Here is a 24,459-nt window from a genome sequence, read left to right as displayed (position 1 = left end):
AAAGCCCAGACCGAGCTGTGAAGCGAGATTAGAACTGGGAGGAATAGGCGATGGCCAGGCTACAATTATGCACTAATGTACTTTGATCTGTCATAAAAAATCCAGCAAAATGCACCAAAACACGTTGTTTTGGTTACAAATCTAACAAACGTTTAGGAATTTTAAGGGGTATAAATACTTTTGCAACCCACTGTAATTGCTTTTATTTTTAACAGCTTCAGAAAGATATTTAGTGCATCAGGTCGAGGTGTTTATGAGCGCTCGCTTAACCGACAAAAGATCCTCTTCCCGTCTCTTTTTCTCTGCCTCAAAGTTGAGCAGAGTTTGGCTCTAAGGTGCAGCCCAGCTCTGAACTCAGTGGGGGTAGCCCTGCATACACACAGAGACACAGCTGCTGTGAAGACAGCAAATATTACAGGGCCCTTTTTTTTTTTCCAGCACCAGGCGAAGTGAGTGGGTGGGTGGTGATGTTGAGAGGGGGGGAGAGGGTGAACGAGGAGGAGAGTGAACAGTGGGGGCGGGCTAAAGGAGTGGAGATGAGGGGAGGGAAGGAAAAAGGGAGGGTTGAGTGTTGGAATGAACTCTCTCAGGCTTTGTGGTGCACGTTTCCCAAGGCCCCCGCCTGGCCCCTTTGATAAATGACACATGTCATTCTGTCAGCTTGTGACACTGCAGCTGGGAGGCCCGGTGATATATGGCTCTGCTGAAAAAGGAAATCAACTTTTTTCCCCTTCTCCCTCTCCCTCTCTCCTTCGGATTCTGTCCCCCTTCTTTCTTCTCCCCTCCCTCCATTCCCTCGGCCCGGGCTGAGTGCACGGCCTTTTTATATATAAGGATTTAGGTTTCCTCTGGTCCACTGAGCCCCCCTCCACACACACACACACACACACCCACACACACACAAAACGACAGACGAGCTCGCACGTAGACAGGTTGCGGCTGGTTTGTTCCCTCTTGCACGCACGCACACACAGTCGCCGTGACGCAGCCCATTATGATCGCGTTCAAAGCCATAACCTGAGGAAAAGAGGGCAGCGCCACATAGGAGGTGGATCCGGGATTTATGGCAAAAAGCCGAGGAAGTAAACAAAGAGCACACTTTTTAATAGGCAAAAGGGAGGAGGGCAGAAGGTGGAGGGGGGGCTGGAGGGAGTGTGGAGAGATTCCGGTTGGGCAGGATGGCTGGTGTCTCCCACTGGGTCATCTGTCATCCATGTGTCTGACTGGAATAGGGGAAGCACACATACACGCACACACGCACACTCACAGAGCTCTGGAAATGTCGAGCGTACACGCCCACAGACACACACTCGCGCTCCCACAGGAACTGGGATGGACTGAGAAAAGTATGCCACACACACAGCTAAACGAGCAGATACGGGATATGTACGCGAGCGGCTAAATATTCACACACTCGAGAAGGAACTTTTCAGAGCAAAATGCCTCCACTATCAATCTTGGAGCGGTGAAAGAGAGAGAGAGAGCGAAAGAGAGAGAAAGAAAGCAACACAAAGACACAGTGAGATTTTATTTCACAGGGGCAAATGAATCTAGCCAATGAGCTGCTCCCGTGAGGCCTGCCCTAACCCTCCCTTTCCTGGCAGATTAGCCTATCACGGCATCCTATTGACCTCTTCCACTCCGTGCACCGCCTACGCTACGGGTGAGCCAACATAAAGAAAATCTTTCCCTTTTTCTTTTTTTTTCTCCCTCCCATCTTGCTTACACACTTTCTTACTCTCAATAATCACATCCTGATTCTTCACCCTCCTCGCCTGCCCTCCCTTCATCTGTATCCCTTTCACTTTTCACCACTCCTCCCTCACCCTCTTGTTTCGCCCTCAACGGCTGACCTGTTATCAGCACACAGGAGCTTTAACGGTCAAAAGAAGAGAAGAAAAGGAAAAAAAGAAGGAAAGAAAAGGAAACACGAAGGACGGATGGCATCCACTAAACCGACTGACCTAACATTTTGGAGATTAAATATTTCCGTCATTTTCTGCTCAAGGTGGTCAGGTGGGAGAGAGAGAGTAAGAGAAAAAGGGGAAAATAAAAAAGGGAAAAATAAAATCATGACAGTCCCATTGGCATAAAATTACAGCAATGAGGAGCAGGATTCATGCCATTCAGCAGCTTGCATACACAGGGTAATGAGTAAGAGTTCACCATGTGTTGCTATGGGGACCAGGGCTACTTTTACTGAAGGCGTGCAAAAGAGACAGAGACACAAAAAAAGACAGGGAGGAGAGCTCTAGGAAGGATACAGAATAGCGAGGCAGGAGAAGTTTGTGATCTGACAGAGGAGGAGTTACCAGTAGCTAGTAACATGGGGGTGTAGAGGACAATACATGATAGTGAGAACAAAGTGTCTTTTAAAGAATCTGTAATCAGTGTACAATATTAGTCTTTTTTTACTAGCCTGTGTCATTTTCTCATAAGTCCCAAATGCCAAAAAGACGAAAAATGTATGTGAAAACTCTCTGTTTTTGTGTTTTCCTAAACTGAATAAAGCATTCAGGAAATCAAAACTGTATTTACTGTGGAATTTACAAGTTCAAGTTAAATGTCTCAGATACTGACCTAAAGATGATCATATGCAATCCAGACCCATTAAAAACTGGGAAACAACCCTTTAGTCTGACAATAACAGTCACCTAAGATGTAGATGCTAACTTTAGCATTGTTAGCACTTAACGATTAGCCAGTCTATCCTCACAGTGCTTACAACTCGTTTGTGTCTTGTCTCTTCATTTTGCCAGCAATTCTTTTGTCTTCAGAATTCCGAAGGTTGACCTGTTGTGTTGCCGCTCACGACGAGCAATGCAACAGGGCAACTCAAGAACTCCTTCCTGTCTTAAAACGCATACGCCGAACCAACTGACCGAGAAACTTAGTGCTTGGTTGTGCTTGTTCTCGACACATCAGCTGGGCAGAGCGCTTTTCTCCGTTGGCATCAGAGAACTGTTCTGTGATTGGTCAGAAAATTTCAAATGGGTTTGGTTGTACAAAAAAAGAAAAAAGGAGTGATGTTTTTATTCTCGCTTTACCGTGGGAAGGTCTTCCCAGGAGTTCTGTCCTTGAGTTTGTTGTGAAGTATAAAATGTCCTGGCCGGAACAAACTACATTCCTGCCACCACAAGTAAACAAAGATTTTTCTCAGTTTTTCCAGAGTATATATATAGAGCCATTTACTTCAAAATAAAGTGTCCCAGGTTTAAAGCACCAGCCATCCAGCCATAGCATAACCTTACTTCACCTTTCAAATCAAACTAAAACTTTGTATTTGATTTGTTTTGAACTACAGATTACCAAATGTGATCCAAACTTTTTAAAAACGATCAAACAGCCAATTATGTAAGGATCAGAAGAACTGGTCTAAAAACGATAATCATTTATTGCCTTTAGCAACATAAAGGAGCAACTCAAGAACTCCTTCCTTTCTCACATCAAAATAAGAGTTGTTAAATACAGAACATAACACGTGTCATAATAATAGCCTAAACTTTCATGCAGATAAAAGCTTCACTAGATGAGTATTGCTTTGACGAGAAATATTGTGGTACCCCATTACACGTACGGTAGAACGCATTTAAGGAAGAGCCACACTGTGGTACTTTCTGTGGAAATAAAGGAGAAAAACTACACTGTTTTGTGGCATGAAAACTGTTGAATTACCAGCATGCAGAAACCTCCCAGCTGTGAAACACAGGTGTTATTATTATTATTTTTTTTTAACATTATTTTTTTTTAGAAGGACTGTCTGAACTGGAATTTCACCGGAATTCTGCGGCAGGGCAGAGAAACAACAAAAGAGAGCAAACAAGGACCCGCGTAGACCAGACTGCGGCCACCTGGGGGTCACGACCTGCCCACGACCTCGTCAGACGAGTGCGCCGGCTGGAGGGTGCATGCAGGAGAGGCAGGGAGGGACAGGGGACCGCTGGCGGTGGGGGTCTCTCTCTGCTGCAGGGTGGACACATTTATAAATGCCAGAGGGCCTTCACTGTGCTGTCACCAGCACCGGTGTAACAACTTTGTGTACGTACGTGTTTGTGAGTGTCTGTGTATTTGGCCTGAGATGAGTGTTGGGGGCGGGGGGCCGGGTGGGATGAACCGGGTCTGGTCGGAGCCCCCTCTCCCTCCTTCGTTAACAAGCTGCCTCTGTAACCCACAGGATATTGCTGTACACATGTAAACAACAAACAGAGAGCGAACCCGCAGCGCCGCCGCCGCTGGAGGAGCATTCCTACCTCTGATGTCCTTTAAGCGCAAATAATGAAGCCACTGTGGCCATTTTGTTTTTGTTTAGTCTTTCCCCCACATCCCACCTTTTTTTTTTGGTGTAAAAAAAGTTGGACTTGAGTGGTTTGATTTTGCTACTTTTAATGACAGCTGGAGCAGAGGAGGAAGGAGGAAATGAAGGAAGCGATATGACAGAAGGGGCAGTGTGTGGCAGGCTGGATCCGCTGTTTGTATGGGCCGATTTCTTTTTGTTTTTTTTGGCCGGGAGTAGCCAAGGTCAGCTGATAAACACTACATTCACGAGCCAGGATTGCAGGATGGTGGACATTCTGAAAGCCACCACACACACACACGCACACGCACCCCCACACACACACACACACACACGCCTCCACAAGTGCACACACAAATATCCCAAGCCCCATTCAGCCAGTCAGAACCCGGCATTCGCCTCAATTAATCACTGGAATTGTTACACCATGGTAATACAGAAAACAATCTCCATGATCACACGCACAAACAAAATTTCAAATTGCTATCATCCATCTCACCTGCCCCTGTTAAAAGCAGAGGAGTGGGTGGTGGGGGTGGGGGTGGGGAGGGAGCGAGGGTGGATGATGGCTGAACCATTCGTTGGCCTCCCTCTCCTCCACCCGCTCCGTTTCTGTTCTCCAGACCCAGCCGGCGAGTTGATGGTGAAAAATTAACGGCAGGCGGTCCAACAAGTAAAGGCACCGGGGCGAAGGAATGTGGGGCGAGGGGGTTGAGTGGAGGAGGTGGCGGAGGGGGGATCAATGTGCGGCATCCGTGGCGGGAGCAGCTATGTAAAACACTCGCCTTAAGTCGGCTGCATCCAGTTAATATTTAATCCCTCCATCCATCTCCACAAAGAGCGTTTCCCTTTTCGCTTTAGCTGCCGTTTACTTTGATTACACAAAACGGTTCGGAAGGGGGTTGGCTGGGGTGGGGCGGGGGCAGATAAGAGAACACGGTGAGGTGGTTTGCATGGGGATGGGAAAAAAAAAAAAAATTCTCAGGTTTGATAATCGCTCGGAGCGGCATAACGCTGGAGTGAGACTGAATGGAGGCAGGCCTGAGGAAGGCATGAAATAAAAAGAGGAGAAGAAGAGGTGAGGTGGGGAAAAAAAGGCCGAGAGAGATGATAGTTTTGTCATGATGAAAACGACCGTAGCTAAAGGAAAAAATATATATAGAGAGAGAGAAATCTCTCAGAGGGTTTTCCTTATTTAAAACAAGTGATATGCAAATAAAGCAGGAGAAGCAGGAAAACACACACACACACACACCCACACAAAACAGTGATATTATCTTCCCCGGTTATTTTTTTTGGCAAATGATTTCTAGGGAGAAAAAAAAAATCCAAAAGTCTAACTCCCAAGTGAACATGCAAATCCATCTGTGTGTTCCTGGGGAGCTTTTTTTTTTTTTTTTTTACTCGCTCACTCTCATGTTGCTTTTTAAGCGCTGCTGTTTTTGCTTCCTCCTTCAGCCGATTGAAGCCTTCCCCGTGTTTACTCTGCGGCAGCAGTGAAAACTGCATTCATTACAGAGTCTGAGCAATAAGTACAGAGTCAACGGCATGACACATCACCATAGAATCAGTAAACATGATGGTAAATTCCATACTGTATGTAGAAAATATAGGCTCTCCCTCTTTATTCCTCATGCCTGCAGGAATCAATGTCCCGCTGACTTAACCATTTCCGCTAAGCTTTCCAATCAAAGAAAAAAGTTCAACTGCATACTAAAGACCCTCATAAACTGAGACAAGTGGGTAGGCAGATGCCAAATAAATTAGCGTTTCACTTTCTTGCAGTAAAACCATGAGACGGTTGACTAGAAATTCACCGATCACTCGACCAGACGCCGGAATCAGACAGATTTTCTGTTTGACTGAAGATCAACAGATCAAATGCGGAAAAACCTACCATACCTTAACTCACTATTGGATTAAAAATATTAGCATCTTTCAAAGAACCTGTGGTGTATTTTTTCTCTTTTAAGGGTTACAAAGTTAGACCACAATAGGTGTCGCAGGGAAAAGGCTTGATTGAAGCATCTTTGCTGTCGATACTCAAGAGCACATTTGTCAGTTGGTAGGTTTGCCAAAGTGAGCCATCAAGATGTGCAAAAAGTTTGCAAAAGTATGTCCATCAACTCGTTCGATGAAAGCCAGTGAACAGAGGGGGAACCAACAACTCAAATCAGTAAGTCTGTAGACGGTACTTTGCAAGGCAAGTGCAGCACATATCATGCACGAAAAGGATCCAAGAACTCATACAAGCACAACCAGAGATGAAATGAGGCTTGTTAAACCGCCATGTCTGAGAGAGCTGAAAGATTTATATTCAAAATAGCTGGTGTAAGGCAAGGTACTGCTTCTTGGGTCACCGGTTCTGTCTATTTGGGTTGCAAAGCAGGAAGTATTTAGCAAGCAGTAATACCAGCACCCTGGTCGTCAACAGATGTACAATAATCGTGATCCTGGGTGCTACCATCGATCAAGAGATGGGGAAACTGAGAATCTGAGTGTTATTTCTCTCACAAGTCGACAGCTGGACCTAGGAAAGGGGGTGGGGTGGCGCACTAGAGGGACGGAGGGACGTGTGAGTGAGTCCGGAGGGGCGCTCGGCCGGCCAGGCAGTAATTCTTAATTGACACCTGTCAGGATAATGGCGGCAGTCGCAGCTGTTGTGGGAGAATTTGTCCATCGTCCCGTTCATCTGTCAGCTTAAATATCCTTCCTAAAAGCCTCACCCCACCACTCCTCCTTCCCACGCAAAAACAAAAACAAAAACAAAAACACCACACCAAGATCGTCATTTAGCCGGTACTCCCGAGCACCTTGACATCATGAAAGCCAGATTTTACTCATCGCTTAGTGTTACCAAAACATTGCTTGGATAATCTGTTATTTGCAGGGAAAAGCAGCTTAAAACTCAAAAGACCGCCCAGCGGAAACTCCCTCTCTATCTCGCCTCGACTTCTGCCTGATGAGACACAGGAGGGAACGGGAAGTTTTTTTGCCGTAAACGAAAAGCTCAAAAGTAAAGTTTCTCTTTGGTTCCGAGGGAAGAGAAAGGCGCACGAGAGGCAGGAAAGCGCGAAAGAACGCGGAGAGGGAGCGCTACGAAACGGGAGACACGTGAAAGAGATGGAGAGGCAGAGATGTGAGGAGGATCCGAAGTAGAAGAAGAAGAAGAAGTAGAGGAAGAAGTGGGGGAAGGGAGGGGTAAACAGGGGTATGGTGTCCCTGGATAGGGCTTTGGTTCTTCTGTAGAGGGCCCCGTCTCGTTTGTCTTGTTTGTTTGTTGGCATCAAAGGGCTGCCTCTCACTCCCCCTGCTAACTGATGTAATGAGTGGGTAAGCTACATGTTTTTTTGTGGTTTTTTTCTGGGCTTTTTTCAAGCGCCGAGGAACTCGGATACTTATTAGACAAAATATTCTGTAATTGCTCATCTTTTATTGATAGTAGTAACATGTTAAATTTGGCTCTGGCAGACTTTCTCGCAGCCTCTTGAGGAGGCACGGCGCTGATCAAGAAAGCAAATTTACCCACAGCTAATGTAATACTTTACTTAAGAAAATTTGAGATATCAATTTTTGAGCCTTAAATGTTGCATGACTAGTTCTCTCGAACATTTCCCCTCTTATCTTCCTCATGTCTCCAACTATGTGCCAGACGAGGAAGGAAAGAAAAAAAAACAAAAAACATATCAACAGTTTTCTATTAATGAGCTCTTAAGTCTTACATCCCCGCTGTGGACCCTTAACAAAATGTAATTACTCAGCACAACACCACTATTACATCGTAATTAAGCACACTTCGTGGAGAGCTGATAACAGTGACAGGAAGCAATTTATCAAAGCTTTTTTTTTCACTCCTTATCGGAATTTCTCAGCAAAAAAAAACAAAAAAAGTTCAGAGAAGAGTTTGTTTCTGCTGCTGCAATATTTTAAAAAAACGGAAAGAGGGAAAAAAATACTTTATTTGGGTGGAAATTGTTTTTCTATGGCAGTCAGCAGTAAGACTGCTTGTCAACCCCAGTCCCAGAGGGCTGCTTTCTATCTGTTTCAGACTTGATTTTCTCAGACTTGGATTTCTTTTCTTTTTTTTTCTTTTTTCCTTTTCAGATCCCATGACTTGCTGCTGTTTTTATGTGCTGCAAGGCAGGCAACAAAGCACATCTGGCTGCTTTAATGATATGATTTCCCATCATACTAAGCCACCTCCATTATGACCTCCCACAGAGACATGCTGGCTGCACTTAAGCACTAGGTATAGGTGTGTGTCTGTGAGTGTGCGAGTGTCTGACGGTGTTTATGGTTCACGGTGTGCATGTGTGTTTTAAAGTGCGGCGAGGGGCAACAGACTGAGAGCGGTGGCGGGAGCGTGCCCGCCCGGGGGGGGGGGGGAAGGATTTTTAGTGAGAACACCCCGAAAAAGAATTGTAAAGAAATAGAAAAAGAAAAAAAGACAAAATCTGGTGTTAAGATGAAAAAGTGAAAACTAACGTGAACGGAGAAACCTCAAGATTAGCTGTTTTTCCCGTTTGATTATTTATCTATGCTGACTTTGGGTTAGAATGAAAAAAGCAAGCCTTAGAGTGAGGCACGGGCCGATTACCGATAAAATAAAGTTTGTGAAAAATCACAAACATTTTTCAACATGCCATAACTTCGAGGAGGAAGTGCAGGAGTTTTCTCCCTGTCTCTGTAGGTTTCCAGTTGTGTCATCCTCCATCTTTGGATGATGAATTGAAAAGTGCTCTGAGGTTTAAAAGCTTGGGACGGGTGAAGATAGCAACAAAACTGCATAGTTGACTCCCCCCTTTTTTTTTTTTCTTTGAATCTACAGGATCAGCTGCCCCACAGAAAAATGTGATAAAATGTCACACGTTATATGACATTTTATCTGCAACAATAGGGATTGGAAGGACTAAAGAACAATGCATTATTTAAGTGTAATTACACAAAAACAGGGTGAACTTTGTGGCAATGAAGGCCACACATTTGCTATAAATGCCGCCTCTGAGATACATCTGAAAGCTGATCGCCATTCGCCAAGGCAATGTTCTTGAAATCTTCCGCTAGTAATCGCGTTGCATGTAATAGCCTTAATTTAGAGGTTTGCTAACAAGAAAAGCTCTGACAAATGTTAACTGAAGTGGCCTGTTATCAACTAAAAGCGAGGTTCTAGAAAGTTAGCTTTGATTTTTCCATTACGTCATTCCTAAAGTTCAAAATCCTGCTAATGAGATGTCAGCGTGAAGTTTTCCTCAAACTGGACGGAGCAGTAATCGCCTCCTTTCCGTTGTCGAAAGGAGGCGACAACGGAACCATATTTGGTGGAAAAGAATCCGTCGTTTGTCACTTCTGCTAACATCCGACAAGACACGAGCTACATATCTGTAAAGCAGGCCTGTGGTCTTTAATCATCAAGGTAACTATCCACTATGAGTGCATTATATTATGACTTTAATAAGCACTATGTTATATTATTTAAGCAGGTGTAAAAACAATTTGCTTCAAATAAAATCTTTGTGCAAGTGCTGTGATACTGTGATATTTTTACTCAAGGTTGACACACAGCCATGATCTCATTCTAGTCCACGGCTTGCAAAGGCACATGTGGTTACTTGAGGCATTAAAAAGGAGCAAGCTGAGCGTGTTTGACCTCCGACCTCCCAGAATCCCAGATGTAAATTTAAACTATCGTTTTCAGAGGCCGGTGCAGGAGCAAAAAAAAAGGCTATTGACCAGGTCAGCTGAAGCCCACCTGCTAACTACAGCGCCGCAAGCTCTTGCTGTGCCAAACACACACACACACACACACGCCCACGCCCGCACGCACTCAGAGGGTACCGGAAGCCTGCAAACCGAACAGGCAGTGGGGGGATCAATAGGTGGTCCCAGTTTTTTCAAGGCTTTTGATTGGAAATGGCTAAAAATATGCTAGACGAGAAAAAAACCCTGACCCTGTTCCAGCTCGTTTTCCTGCTCCAATGAGGCGGTGGCGGCGGCGGCGGTGGTAGTGGTGGTTGGAGGCAGGAGGGGGGAGGGCGGGGATGAGAAGCGAAGGCTGGCCGTGCTAAAGAGGATGACTAAGTTGGCGTGGTCACCGCTGCGCTCGTTTGAGTTATTCATTCCAGGAAAGCTGACACCGGTCAGCACTGAGGCACACACACTCGTGGTCTCGGCTGTTTCTGCTTCTTTCACACACACCCCCACATATGCGCACACTTTTCCCCTCTTTTTTTTTATTTTGGCAAAGCTCAAACACCAACAGTTGACTTAGACACTGTGAAGCCTTTGAAATTGTAAGTCCCTGCAGATTCCTTTTCAGATGGTTACAGGAAGTAGTTGGTCAAATAAAAAAAAAAGCTAAACAAAAACAGGTATTTAGAGGGATTAAATCAGAAAGGTGGTGTGTGTGTGTATAGGGTGGGTGGGCATAAATCTCTACCTGCTGATTATTTTGAGGGGAGGACTATCGCATAACAGCGTCGTCAACCGGGAGCACAAAGGTCGCCATGTAATCTGATCCGCCCCGAACATGCAAAATCATTAATCCCTGGGCACTGCGATTCTCCGGGTCGGAATAAACCGGAGGCCTTCAGCGAGCTGGCTGGAGAGAGGGAGCTTGTGCGTGTGTGTGTTCAGCTGAAGAACATGGAAACTGTTTTGATTTACAAGCAACACATGTGAAAAACGTAAACGCTCCCCCACAGGATGTCTAGAACTTTAAGAAAAAAACAACAACAACATAAAACACAACTCTTAGGATCGCTTTGGCGAGTTGATGCACCGAGCGGCCTGTACCGGGTCATTGACAAATAATAATATCAATAAATATGGAAAAAGTCCACGATGGCGATTTAGAGGAACTTTTCGAGGGGGGAATTTTTGTGGAAATCGACGCGGCATTTAAAGAAAGAAAAAAACAAAATCGTATCTAACGTGCAAACAGGAAAAAGGGTCGGGACATGTCGGAGCAGGTCCGGGTTCTCTTATTACGACCTTATGAGAACGGTGGGAGTAAAAGACGGGTGGGGGGCACGCCGAGGTCATTAACTGGCATTGTCTCCTGACGTGATTAGTCAGGTAGCAAAGTCCATTTGTCACCTGCACTGGTAAATTGAGTCGGTGCTGCACTAGGGGCTATGGGGACTGTATAATATCAACTTGATTACATCAAGGCAGCTGCGGACTTGACACCTTACTGAATTTGTCAGCATTAATCGTTAGGGCCTGTCACAAATCCATCAGCTCCGCAGATAATTAGGGCTCTCTCTAATGAAGCCAACAGGAAGCAACCTTACATCCAACAACACCCCCCCCCTCCAAACACACACACACAGATCCCTCTACTTCCCTCCGTCTCAGCAGCACCACAAGCACCCCTTATCCACCCTCCAAGCTGAACACACACCCCTACACACACGCTTGTCTGTCTTATAATTAACCAGCGTGTTTCAAAAGACGAAGCAGCGACTATCTGATCCGAGCCGATCCGAGAACCGCCTCGGATGAAAGGCAGAGCCACTCCTTTTTCCGTCCTCCGCTTGTCCCTCGTCTTCGCCGCCTCAAAGACAAAGTGGTTCGCCGGAGAGGGAGGGAAAGACGGAGGGGAGGGGAAGGAGGGACGGCCGCAAGGTGTCACGCGGAGCAGGAGGACGACACTTCCGGGATCGGAGGGTCACAGAGGTAACGGAATGCGTTCGGTAAAAACCTGCGACTGGATTCGGCTCTGCCCCGGCGAAAACGAAAGGGCCCACATGTTCGTTTGTGTCGCCTTCCTTTAACTCCAAAGCGTTGAGACACAAACCCTGAATGTTGCAAAAACTTTTGTAAAAAATATAGATTTCTTCAAAAAAAAAAAGTGATGCAAATTTCTTGTCATTTGATATTTAGTAAGAAACTATATTTGAGTTGTAGAGAAAACGCAGAAAAACATAGAGTAGTAAATGTATCTACTCATAAAAGTTTCATCAACTTGACAGTAAAACGTTAAAAATCTTTTCTGTATGTAAATACCAACATAATATTATTTAGGTGGGTGTGAAATTTATAGAAATCTGCACCAAAACTCTTTTTTTGTTTGTTTCTTTCTTTAAATCATGTGACGTCTGATTTTTGCCACCGATAGCAGTTTGAGATGTGGCACACAGGGAGGAAGCTACATGTCAGTGGCAGCTCCCAGTAGAGCATCAGGCCAAACTACAGTGTGTGTGTGTGTGTGCGGGAGTGTCGGGGTGTGTGTGTGAAGTACAAGTGGAAGTCCTTATCTGGACTCTCGTTTTCCTGGGAGAATGGAAGAAGACCCTCCGTTTGATCGACCGTCACGAGCCGTGATGTTCGCGGCTCCCGGCGGACGCTCAGCTGGATCGGTGGCGTTTGTGTGTGCGTTTTCGATGTGAGGAAAAGAAGAGGGCGGGGAGGTCACCACAGTGTCATGTCACGTACGCCTCCCTCTTCATAACCCTCGAAAAAAAACGCACGGAAAAGCACAGCGAGCCCTGGAAGTGGAAATCCGAATCCCCCGGCTTCCCAGTGTGGCCCGGCGATTCCAGGAAGACTGTTCGGTTGGAGAATCGTCTCCATCTCACAGTCCCTCTCTTCCTCCTCCTCCTCCTCCTCCTCGTCAACATCATCACAATGATAAAACCCGCTGAGTTCAAAGTCCTCGGCAGCCGGGCCTCCCGTTCGACCTGCTCTGCACCTCATATTAAAAAAAATAAAAAATCTCTTTAAAATTCTGTAACTGTCTTTTGTTCGCTGCAGTTGTTAATGCCTAACTTCAAAGGCTCAGCCTCATTAGCACAGAGGTAGAAAAGCCCCTGTCACTCATTTACATTTGTTTAAAGGCTGCAGAGGGGGTGGGTGGGGGGTGATAGTTGGTGGTGGGGGGTTCAGATCCAAATCCAAACTAGTACATGTCAACCTTGTGGGGTCCTTTTTTCCCCCAATAACTGCTTCTGTCAGCTGGTCACTTTGCTAAACATCACAGCTTACGGGTATATCTGCTCTAGAGGGGAGCGTGGGATAAATCCGGAAGAGAAATTTCTTATTTGTGTCTGGAAAGAAAAAAAAAAAAAAATAGACGTAGTGCATACACCCTACTGTACAATGTGCTGGCCAATCACAGGAGAGAAAGAATGATTCCACTTAGAAGCACCAACACAACGCCACAGGAGTTCTTTCCTACCTGTGGCCATCAAAGTGCAGAACCACGACCACAACAGACTCCAATGTTATTTTCTTTTAATTTTTGTACACACGTGCCACCTTCAGATTCATCTAATGTTGCGTTAACTGAGATTGCACCTCAGTGATTTATACTGATTCTTTTTCTACTGTTTTTCTATTTTAATTTTTTTGTTGTTGTTTTTGTCCCCCAAATTACAAATATTCACATGAACAGAGCGACTGTAGCAAAATTATTTCACTCTGTGGTTCAGTTAGTAGTCCTACACTTACACATGCACGTCAAAATAAACGAAGCTGATGCTTCTGGCCCTCTTTTTTTTATACTAAATTCCCAACTTTATCGAATTGTTTTGACCTAAATAAAAAAATAATAATAATGAAAAATGCATGCAATAATAATAATGATGACGATAAAACAGAAGGGCTTCACGTGGGTCTGGTTGGCCAACGCTGCAGCCTTCACGGAGGGGATTTATTGATGTTTATCGGGGATGAACAGATCAAAGAGTGCCACATGACAGGCGATCAATCACGCATCAAATCAAGGATGGCAATCTTCTAATAAAACCAAAAAGAGAGAGAGAGAGAGGGGGCAAAAACCGACTCTCTGTGTCAATTATTCATCATTACTCACTCACTCTCAAAACCTCTAAACTCTCCTCCCCCGCTTTTACCCCCACAACAACATACCATTTAGTTTATCTCACTATTCTTAAAAGTTTCCAGTCGGGAGAAAAAGTGGCCGGATCCGTGCGTCTTTTGCGCAGTTTGGGTCACTTTATCCAAACTAATGTGAGTCACGGGTGACAAGACGGAAGGATTAGAAATGTGTTGGTTTTTTTTGTTGTTTTTTTTTAAAACGACTAATAACCTACTAAAACGTGGAAACAAAAATGAAATGTGACATGTTTCAGAAAGAGGAAACGTTTAGAAGGGAAGGAGCGGGCTGTACCTGCTGATCGCCGCGGCTCTTGCTGCTTTCTCCTCGGCATAGTGACCGTCACCTTCCACGGAGCTTCTCATGCAGGTATATTTATTTAATTTATGTATTTAAAAAAAAAAAAAAGAGGAGTCAAAGTCTGATCAGATTTGAGGAATCATCCCTTCTCTGAAGCTCAAAAAAAAAAAAAAAAAAAAAAAAAAAAGAGCGCCAGGCTTCTCGTTTCTCTGCTGGATGTGGATGATGGCTGGTGGTCGGCTTCAGCGAAACTGAGGGTTCGGCCAGCTCCCGAAACCTCCGTGTCCATCAAATATCATCTTCCTTCATTTCTCTCCTTGGCCGGCAATAAAAAAAATTTAACAATTACAGTGTTAATAATAAGAAACAAAAATAAAGCACCAAAAAATAAAAAAAATAAAAATAAGTTTTCAGTTCACTCCTTTTTTTTGTGTGTGCAAAAAATAAATCCCCCTATAATAATCTCTAGTCCCGGTTGAAGAGGAGGGGGAGAGAGATAGTTTTGCTGCGCCTTTTTACGCACGCCAAAACTATATATATATATATATTTTTTTTTTTAAAAAAAAAGGTGATTTCACCAAACAAATAAGGTCCGATGTGAGGGAGCAGTCTCCACTCCTGCTCCCGTTTCCTTCTTTTCTTTACCCAGACACCTAAAAAGAAAGGAAGAAAACAGACAGAGAGCAAGGCGTTAAGATGGGTTCATGTCAACCCCGACCCCTGCACACCACCTCAGCCCGGATCCAGCGTCAGCCGTCCGGCGGAGACTTTTCCCTTCCCCTCCTCTCCCATCAGAGAGAAGAAGAAGAAGAAGGGAAAAGAGAAACAGGGGAACAATAAACTGAGACATGCACTCTCGTTTCTCTCGTACTTACGCTTTTAAGAGTGGTGCGAATAATTTCCACGCCTCATCTCGGACAGAGTCGGTGTGGTTTTTCTTTATTTTAAGGATCTCAGCTTCATGCGGTGAAGAGACGCATCCGAGCTTCGCTCCCCCCGCCCCCCTCCCCCCCAAAAAAATATATATATGTATATATATATATATATGTAAAAAATAAACCACTCGGATCAGATCCGATCTGATCGGATCACATCGACAGGAGAGAAAAAAAAACCGTATGCGTCTTTTAGAAAGAAGAAGAAGAAGAAGAAGGAAACTCCAAGGGACTGATCCGAGGTCGCTCTCCCGAAAGGAGAGGAGGTGGGAAAAAATGGGGGAAACGCGGTGGATCTGGAAGCTGTTTCAGACAGTCTCAACTGATAGACAGACGCATCGAGTGGCTTTTCCTGCTACAGTTTTTACTCCTCCCCTCTCCGCAAGCGTCACCCCTGACAGAGGAGCCTACCTGTCAATCTTTTTAATTGTCTTGTTTTCTCTCTCTCTCTCTCTCTTTCCCTCCCTCTCTCTTTCTCTGTCTCCTCTTGCTTTAAAAACACTAAACCTCCGTTTTAGAGACAAATGGAAGTCTTTTGGTACCCAAACTTACATCCAGGCAGGGGTGCGTCCAGAAAGTTTGGAAAAGGGGCAGACAGAAGGGGGGGGGAGGGGGGGCACCCGAAAAAATAGGAATTTTATTGTGCTGCTGCTGCAAAATATATATATATATATATATATATATATATATATATATATATATATATATATATATATATATATATAAATGTTGCAACTCATTCAAACTTCTCTCTTAAAACCATAGACGCAAACAAACGCAACAACACTGTCTGGACAGGGGGGTGAACAACTTTATTGTGCTTGGGGGGCGGGGAGAGGGGGGCGCTACCGGAGATTCGTGGAAGTGTTCTCATCTTGTCCTGCCAGCTGTGTCATCGTCTGACTTATGCTTATAAACTGTGTTGTTTTGGGGGTTTTTTTTCTTTGTTTTAAATTGTTCTAAGAAATTTCGGATTGCTAAATTCTTCTGTATCACTGGGAAGTTTTGATAAGGTAAGGGGGATGAGATGGAACCCCTAAAAATCTAAAACAGTAATACAATTTAGATAACGCTCTGCTGCGATAACCGCGAGAATAAATATGCTACAACTATTTCAAACATGTCTTTTCCTAGTTTAAATTCACATTTAGAAAATTTACTATGCGTAAAAGACGGTCTGGAGAATGACTGCCAGATCATTTATAAGGATTTTTTAGGTCAAACAGTATCCAATATGGAGGCTATAAAACACTAAGAAAGTTGGAGCAATGAATCAGCTATTAGCAGTCCTAGTGGTTTACATCTATGGTTAACACAAATAATATTTAGTTGTTAATGTTTTAAAAAGATGCTTCAATTTTGTGGGTGAAATATGAGATTTGAGCTAGCTCCGAAATCCTCGTCACAAAACATTTAAGGGGTTGAGAAAGCATATGCTAACACATCAAAACATCTGATTTTTGTTATATAGAGTTAAAAACGTAGCTAAATGTATTGGGTTTTACTTTAAAGTGTAGCCCTAAATCAACCATGTTTTTCAGCACAGTCTAAAGAGGTCATTTAGTTTTCCACGTTTTTGCACAGTAACAGGTTTTGTTACTGTGCAAATGTTGACATTTTCATGTTTAATTCTGCATTATTTTTGTCTAAAACCGTCTCAGGAGTGGCCTCCTGAGGTCAGACAGTGGCTAATAAGTTTAATTCTACCATTTGTTTAAACCAGTGCTCATGCTAGCTCATGCCGCTTATTCTCCACAAAGAAGAGTTGCAGCTGAATTGCAGAACGTTGTCCATAAAAGTCTTTAACACAGAAAAAGTCACTAGATTTGTCACTTGTTGGTCTTTGATTAAATAGTCACTAGAGGTGTCTGGAAAGTCACAAAATAGTGACAAAGTTTATAAATTAGCACCAGTGCTAACTGCACTTACCCTCGACCTTGCCCCTCAGTCTCATTTAGCTCCGCCCACTTTCTGGAATTTTTTTCTACATTTGTTGGAGCAGAGTCTATGGTTTCACATGGGAGGGTGGTTACACTTTAATATTTGTCGTAACATATTGATAGCACTTCTGCAATTTCATTGTTCCTTCTTCTTACATACACATCCCACCATCATTTTGCCACCCCTTACAAATGTCGGGCGGACTTCCGAGAGAGAGAGAGAGAGAAAGAGACAGAGAGAGAGAGAGAGAGAGAGAGAGAGACAGAGAGAAAGAGAGAGAGAGAGAGAAAACAACAACCCCGTTGCTTCCAGAAAAAAAAAAGATCAGATGACAGCAAAATGAAAACATGCAAATTCCACGAATCGCCAGTGAGAAAGCTCTGGTTACAGGTGTACCCACACAAACTGACGATCAGACAGGCCAACCTGGAATTGCACATTCTTTTATTATTATTTTAGATGTTACAATGCATTTGTGGAGGATGTGTGTGTGGAGGGGAGACGTTGGGATTTGTGTGGATTGATCCGTTTCACCTTTGCATGTACTAGGAAGTGAATGCTGTGTGTGTCCGGGAAAGGGGAGGGACTTCGACGACAAGTCAGGGACGCCGCTGCGCCTCTTCCCCACTGAGCTGCGGCGGTGCTGCGTTTTAATCCCAATAAATACACACATACCCATTCAGAGCGTGGTTTTAGCTGTAGACACTGCGTAACAAAAGCGGTTTATTTTATTTTTTTTTTACTCGTCGAAACGCGTTTGTTGCGGCTCAGCTCGGCCTGATCCGGTCTGCGCGCGCCGCGCAATGCGCAGAGGGGGCAGAAAAAAAAGCCTGTAGCGCAGGCTAACGGCAGCAGGGCTCATTACTGGCAAGTTTGCTCCGTGAACTTTGCCACAATTCGGAGCCATGCTCAGCCCGTCGCCGCCGCGGCTGCTGTTGCTGCTGGGGAGGAGAGCCGGTGGGTCGCTCGTCTGCCGGGCTCGCGCTGCACGCGCCACCGACGCGCTTTCCGGAGTTCGCCCGACGGTTCCGAGGCGCTTCATCATCGACACGTCCTACTCGGCGCACTTCATGGATTTCAAGGGCTCCTCCATACCGAGCGGCATGAAGAAGCTGGTCGTCACCAAGCTCAGTCAGGATTTCAGAGAGGCCGTCAGCGTGCGGACCGTCGCCGTTCCGACGCCCGGAGACGCAGAGCTCCTCGTCCGGAATCGGTGAGTTGTTGCCGGGGGGAGGTGGGTGTGGAGTGGGGGGGGGGAGAGGTGGGCTGAGGGGTTCGGGGGAGATGACCGATACGGTGTCTGATCTATCACTGTTGTTGTTGGGGGGGAAGTTACAGAAAGCTCTCCGCTTACCTCAAATCCGGCGACCGCGATCATCATCAGCACTATCATCATCATCACGAGATGGAAAAAAAAAAAAGAGAGAGAGAGAGAAACACAGTTACTCCAAGTTCCGCCCTCCCTGCATTTGTCTATCATTCCATCTCTCCCTCTCTCCTCTTTCGGTCTCTCTGTCCTCCTGTCTCCCTACGTCACCACAGAAAGTCGGTGGGGGGGCTCAGACTGGCATCAGGAGATGATGGAGAAGGAGATGCGGCGTTACGTGGCGCTGGAGCTGCAGCATCATGTCTCCCATTCAGAGCAGCAGCGGTGTGTTTGGGTGGAATCAGGCACATGTTTCCTCACAGACCAGCACCGATTGCACCTGAATGCACAAGCAGCATTAAACTAAGCATTTGTCTACTTTGATGTAGGACTAAAAACATACTTTATAGTGCTTGATTTCTTGTATTTTTCCTCTTTTTTTGATTTACTACCCCACTACCGAATGTGCGGGGAGCCTGATTAGGTTTTTAATGTTTGTTGTTCTATTTACTCTCCATAAAAAGCCTTTTTTTCCCACATTAGGCTGAACATAAACGAGTGTGAAATGTTCTGCATTAGAACCTGGTTAGCTTGTAAGCAGAGATGCACCGATCAGGTTTTTCCTGCCTTTATTTTTGACCCAATCTGACCTCTTTTATTCTGAAGATTATAAAGACAAAATTGCTGTCGCTTCCTTTATGCCGATAGAAGTTTTAAATTCAACAGATGTAGGGGTTGAAAGCTCTAGATTTGTGAATCAACAAGGGGAAATAGGCTGATTCCACTCTTCTGCCGATTGATCGGTGCAGCTTGTGAGGTAGAAATTGTATAAAATTTGAAGCAGGTGATGAATTTTTAAAGGGAGAGCTTTCATCGTTTTCATAGATTGCCTCTGACTGGAGTTGGAGAATCAGCTAAAGCTCCAAGAGAGTTGTAGTAATTTTATCTTAAATATCACAGCCAGTGCAGCGGGATGTTTTTAATCTGCAGCGATCTCTACCGAGTGTGTGTTCGAATCGTCTTCGATCTCTGCACACAATTTGGTGGAGTACAAACCTAAAGCAATGATATGAGCAAGAAAGAGAAAGGTGATATTAGATTATGAATAAAGTTATTCCACATACCCCACAAATTAGACTTCTTTTTACTTCTTAATTTTTCTTTGTTGTGTTAAAGTTCTGTTTATGGAAAGATTTTTTTTTTTTCTGTAAGATATCTAAGCAGTAAATGTGACAACGTCTAATAAAATTGAAGTGCACTTTTCATTCAGAGGCAGTTCTCAATAGTGTCGCACTGTTCTGGTTTCTGTGCACAATGCAGAAAGATCGGGATACAGTTCTCGGAGATAACAACTCTGGCCATTTTTATTTAGTTTTTTTCAGTTTTACTTATTAACTGATTTGCATCAGAACAAATCATGTTTGCCCATCAAACAGAGTAAGCAAGTCTGTCTCGGACTAAGCTGCAACAGATTTTCAGCTAACCAGTAAGTCAGCAAAAATGACACGTTTTGAATCATATTTCTTTAGCCTCTGTTGCATTTAAAACCACAATCGCAATCAAGTGCCATGAAATCCTATTCATGTCTTACAGCCGTAAAAAAAAAACAACACATAAATGGAATTGCACAAAATACAAATCAGACCTAAAAGTAAAGTTGAAAGGTGTTATTGGCCTGCAAAAAGCATCGTTGCATCTGTATTCTTTAGGTTTTGATTTTGCCCCCCAAAACACACGTTTATACCGAAACTGTTCCTGAAAGACATTATTACAGAGTTCACTGTCATCAGTTTTTTTTTTCTGATGACATGTTATGTCTGATGTGTAACGGTATTATTAGTTTTATTGTAATATATAAAAGATATTTTTAGAAAGTTCAGTTTTCAGTGCATCTAAACATCTAGCTTTGGTTGTTTCACACATTTTAGGTGTAAGATTCTGTGGATACCATTACCTTTGATTAAAAAAAACCGCCACAGTTTCACTTTATCAGCGCAAAGAATCAAACTAAAAATCTGTATTAAAACGTGCGATATCACAATAAAAGTGATTTTTGCTCGACTTTTTAGTCCCCACACCACGACAGTGGTTTTTTTGCAACTGAAAATATTTCTGAACATATCTCACAAATACACTAGTCTATTTGACAGCCGTCTACCAGCGTGCAGCAGCAGGTGAGGGAGGGGCAGCACTGTCTTCCTCCATGCTCACTCCATTACTGCCTGGGGCATCCCATTCAGAAGCCTTTAAATCCTAGAAATGGCTTGACAGAAGTTTTGCGGTTTTAAAACCGTAATTTTAACGTGTAAATGATGTTTTAGAACATTTTGTGTTTTTGTTCTCGTCAGCAAACCTCTACATGAACGCTATCACGTTTGCCACAGAAAGAAAGAATTTTCGAGCACATTATCTTGCCGAATGCCGTTGAGCTTTCCACACAATTTCAAAGGCTGCAGGCTTAACAGATTCGGGCTTCATTTCCAAAATAATCTCTATATTTATATCAATGGGAACTTAAAAAGCTTCAGTATTTTCTATCTGTGTAAGTCCAAATAATTGTTCCTCTTTAATAAAACCACATTATGTCTGTGAGGCAGCTGATCCCACAGATATTAAAAAAAAGCAGTCGAATCAAGGCGTTTTGTTATATCATCTTTACCCATCTATAAACCACAGGAGCATTATCTACAAGCTCAAAGTACACATGTGACATGCACAGTAATGAGGCCCAGCATGCGCCGCCGCTCTAAAAGACAGTAAATGATTTATTTATACATTCCTTTTCTCCCAGATTTGTTCCCAGCGTCGCTACAAAAAGTAAGATGAAAACCACCGCCTTTTCGTGTTGAGGCATGAAGCGACTGTGTTCTGATTGAACACAAAAACCAACAAAAAAACAAAAACAGCACAGTTTCAGTTTTGTTGTGGGTGTCTCTGAAGACAATAAATTATGACATCATTTCATGTGTTTTATGATATGAGCATTGTCCTGTCGGTACAGGACTGCTCTTTTCTAAGGGAAGAAAAATAAACGTTGCGGTATTGCCTAAACAAACCTGAGTGTTTTACCCAACAGAACAAGGCTCGAGTCTTAACCTTCACGCAGGATTTCAGGAATTATATCCCACATGTATGATCCAATGAGGCATTTTAGGTCAAGCTTTTAACTTGCCACATCAGGCTGCAGCTGTCTTTTCCTCTCACCTTTTACACAATAAACTTTTGCATCTCTGTGTTTCAGCTTTGTGGGAATCAACGCCTCTGATATCAACTACTCTGCAGGCCGCTATGACCCTTCGGTGAAGCCCCCCTTTGACGCCGGCTTCGAGGGAATCGGCGAGGTCGTAGGCCTCGGCCTCAGCGCCAGCTCCCGTTACACCGTCGGGGACACAGTGGCCTACTTCGGCAGCGGCGCATTCGCGGAGTACACAGTAGTCCCTGCCAAGGAGAGCGTGCCCGTTCCCTCGGCGAAGCCGGAGTTTCTCACCCTGCTGGTGAGTGGCGCCACAGCCTACATCGCCCTGAAGCGCCTTGGCGACCTGGCTAAGAGCGAGACCGTCCTGGTCACAGCAGCTGCCGGAGGAACGGGACAGTTCGCCGTGCAGTTCGCCAAACGGGCCGGCTGCCACGTGATTGGGACGTGTTCGTCCGACGAGAAAGCAGGCTTCCTCAAATCCATCGGCTGCGACAGACCAATCAACTATGCCAAGGAAGACCTCGCCAAGACACTGAGGAAGGAGTACCCGCAAGGCGTAGACGTGGTGTACGAGTCCGTCGGGGGAAGCGTCCTGGAGCTCGCTGTGAACAGCTTGGCCACTAAGGGCAGACTGATAGTGATCGGCTTCATTTCGGGCTACCAGACCGCGTCGGGCATCCCACCTTTCAAGGGAGGGACGCTGCCGGTCAAGCTGCTCCAGAAGTCGGCCAGCGTCCGGGGGTTCTTCCTACCCCACTTCCTCGGGGACTACAGGGAGGCCCTGACCAGCATGATGAAGATGTTTGCCAAAGGGGAGCTGGTGTGTGAGGTGGATTGTGGGGATATGGCGCAGGAGGGAAGATTTGTGGGGCTGGAATCAGTTTTCAGGGCAGTGGACTACATGTATGCTGGGAAAAACCTGGGCAAGGTCGTGGTAGAGGTCGCACCTCCAAATGTTGGAGATAGCAAGCTGTGATTTACCTTGATGCACTAAAATCCAATTAAACTGAACAACTTTATGTGGCCTCAAAATTTAGATTCTATTTTCATAAGATCTTTGATAAAGCTCAATAAAGAATGATTGATAAACAGATATTAAGCATTTAAAAAGTTTTTCTTTTCCTGATTGTAAGATTTGAACAGTGTTCAATCTAAATTCCTGTATCATTTTGTATAAAGCTAACAGCTGTGTAAAAAGACAACCTCTTTTTTCTTAGATATTAAATTATACAACATGTTTAACAGTCAGATTTACCAAAATTACATAGAGGTATACATCTGGATATTTTGAAGAAACACATTCCTTGTGTGACATAACAGAAAAATCTAAAAAAAAAACTCAACCAAGTTAAAGGAATAGAAGGTTGGACCTCCACAGGTTTGTTCTGTCCTTGGGTGACGATGTCCAGATGCCTGAAAGTTCTATATTAATTGATTGAAACAATTCTGCACAAGCATGAACCACAGGAATGTCCAGTCATCATACCGCCTGAAAGGAGATGGGTTCTGTGCCTCAGAGGTAAACATATTTAAAATAAACATGTTAACCCCAAAACAATAGCAAAAGACCTTGAGAAGATGCTGGTTGAAAGGTGGTGAAACTCCAGCTCTGCAATTGTCCTCAGAGACAAAGACCTTAACTTTGTAGACACACATATTTTTAGATTTTGAAGAAAGTGGGATTATGGCTGAGAAAGTTGTCCTGACTGTGGAGTATATGTGGTGGCATCTTGTGTGGGGGTTTTGCAACAAGAGGGACTGGTGCACTTCACAAATGATGTAATTAGATTACATCATTTGGAAATTATTTTATGCAACGTTATTTGACCAGCATCAGCCAGGAAGATAATACTTGAAAGACCCATTTGAAATGGGTCTTTCAAGTATTATCTTGAAAGACCCAAGATAATACTTGAAAGACCCATTTCAAATGGGTCCAGAAGACCCATTTGAAATGGGTCTTTCAAGTGGAAAAGGACCCCAAACATACATCTAAACAATCTAAAATTTTAAAAAAGCATCTCAAGAACAACCAGGTCAATATTTTGGATCCGAGCGAGGCGGTCTACAAACCCGACTTTGCTCACTGGTTCTGTCAAGAGAAATTGGTCAAAATGGTTGTGAGAAACTTGTGGAAGGAAATCAAAAATGTTCAACTGAAGTCATACAGTTTAAATGCAAATACTAAAGACATGAAAGCTGAATTTGAGAAATTGTCAATTCAATATTCTTGCATTTAGCCAACAGAAATAATTTTACTAATCCCAGATGAACTAAAACTTGAAACGTTGAGTCAAGAGTTCAAGTCTGGCAGTGAGAATTGTCTTTTTCTACACTGTATCCAGTTTCACCTGTAGCTTTTTGAAACAAGGTCCTGAAACAAAAGCCCTCACGTTCGGCCTCTCAAAACATTTCCATGTTACAGACCCTCCCCCACAGTGCTACCTCTGGAATTATGTTATACCTGCTGCCGTAATGCGCTTGCTTTTAGCACTCCCAACTACTTTATCTGCCATAAATATTTTATGATGGACTTCACTGTTTTTGTAATGGTGGAGAGTGCGGGGGGTTGGCATCAGTGCGAGCTTG

At 44.1% G+C, this 24,459-nt stretch overlaps 2 protein-coding genes across 2 annotated transcripts in view; one reads left to right on the top strand and one right to left on the bottom strand.

Annotated features, from left to right (window-relative positions):
• tshz1 (teashirt zinc finger homeobox 1) overlaps positions 1 to 15,833 on the bottom strand; it is a 45,467-nt gene extending 29,634 nt beyond the window's left edge. The window contains exons 1-2 of the mRNA XM_032558114.1: positions 15,308 to 15,833; positions 14,427 to 15,085 (exon numbers count right to left, since the gene is read on the bottom strand). Coding sequence (XP_032414005.1) covers positions 14,427 to 14,466 — 40 coding nt within the window. The 5' untranslated portion in view covers positions 14,467 to 15,085; positions 15,308 to 15,833. The remainder of the gene's footprint in view (positions 1 to 14,426; positions 15,086 to 15,307) is intronic.
• Positions 15,834 to 17,794: 1,961 nt separating this feature from the next.
• On the top strand, positions 17,795 to 22,974 carry LOC116717774 (prostaglandin reductase 3). Its single transcript, XM_032559373.1, has 2 exons — positions 17,795 to 18,521; positions 21,916 to 22,974. The coding sequence occupies exons 1-2, from the start codon at positions 18,214 to 18,216 to the stop codon at positions 22,844 to 22,846; spliced, it is 1,239 nt and encodes a 412-aa protein (XP_032415264.1). The 5' UTR covers positions 17,795 to 18,213; the 3' UTR covers positions 22,847 to 22,974.
• Positions 22,975 to 24,459: the final 1,485 nt, after the last annotated feature.

Source organism: Xiphophorus hellerii, chromosome 3 (genome assembly GCF_003331165.1).
Source record: "Xiphophorus hellerii strain 12219 chromosome 3, Xiphophorus_hellerii-4.1, whole genome shotgun sequence".
NCBI lineage: Eukaryota > Metazoa > Chordata > Actinopteri > Cyprinodontiformes > Poeciliidae > Xiphophorus > Xiphophorus hellerii.
The sequence above is the reverse complement of the archived record's forward strand: the minus strand, read 5'-3'. Positions and strand labels throughout refer to the sequence as shown.

What these genes read in the sequence shown, in the direction of transcription:
- LOC116717774 (XM_032559373.1), top strand. Translation starts at nt 18,214, where the DNA reads ATGCTCAGCCCGTCGCCGCCGCGGCTGCTGTTGCTGCTGGGGAGGAGA. An exon ending in GAGCTCCTCGTCCGGAATCG is followed by an intron (nt 18,522 to 21,915) that starts GTGAGTTGTTGC and finishes TCTGTGTTTCAG; the next exon opens with CTTTGTGGGAATCAACGCCT.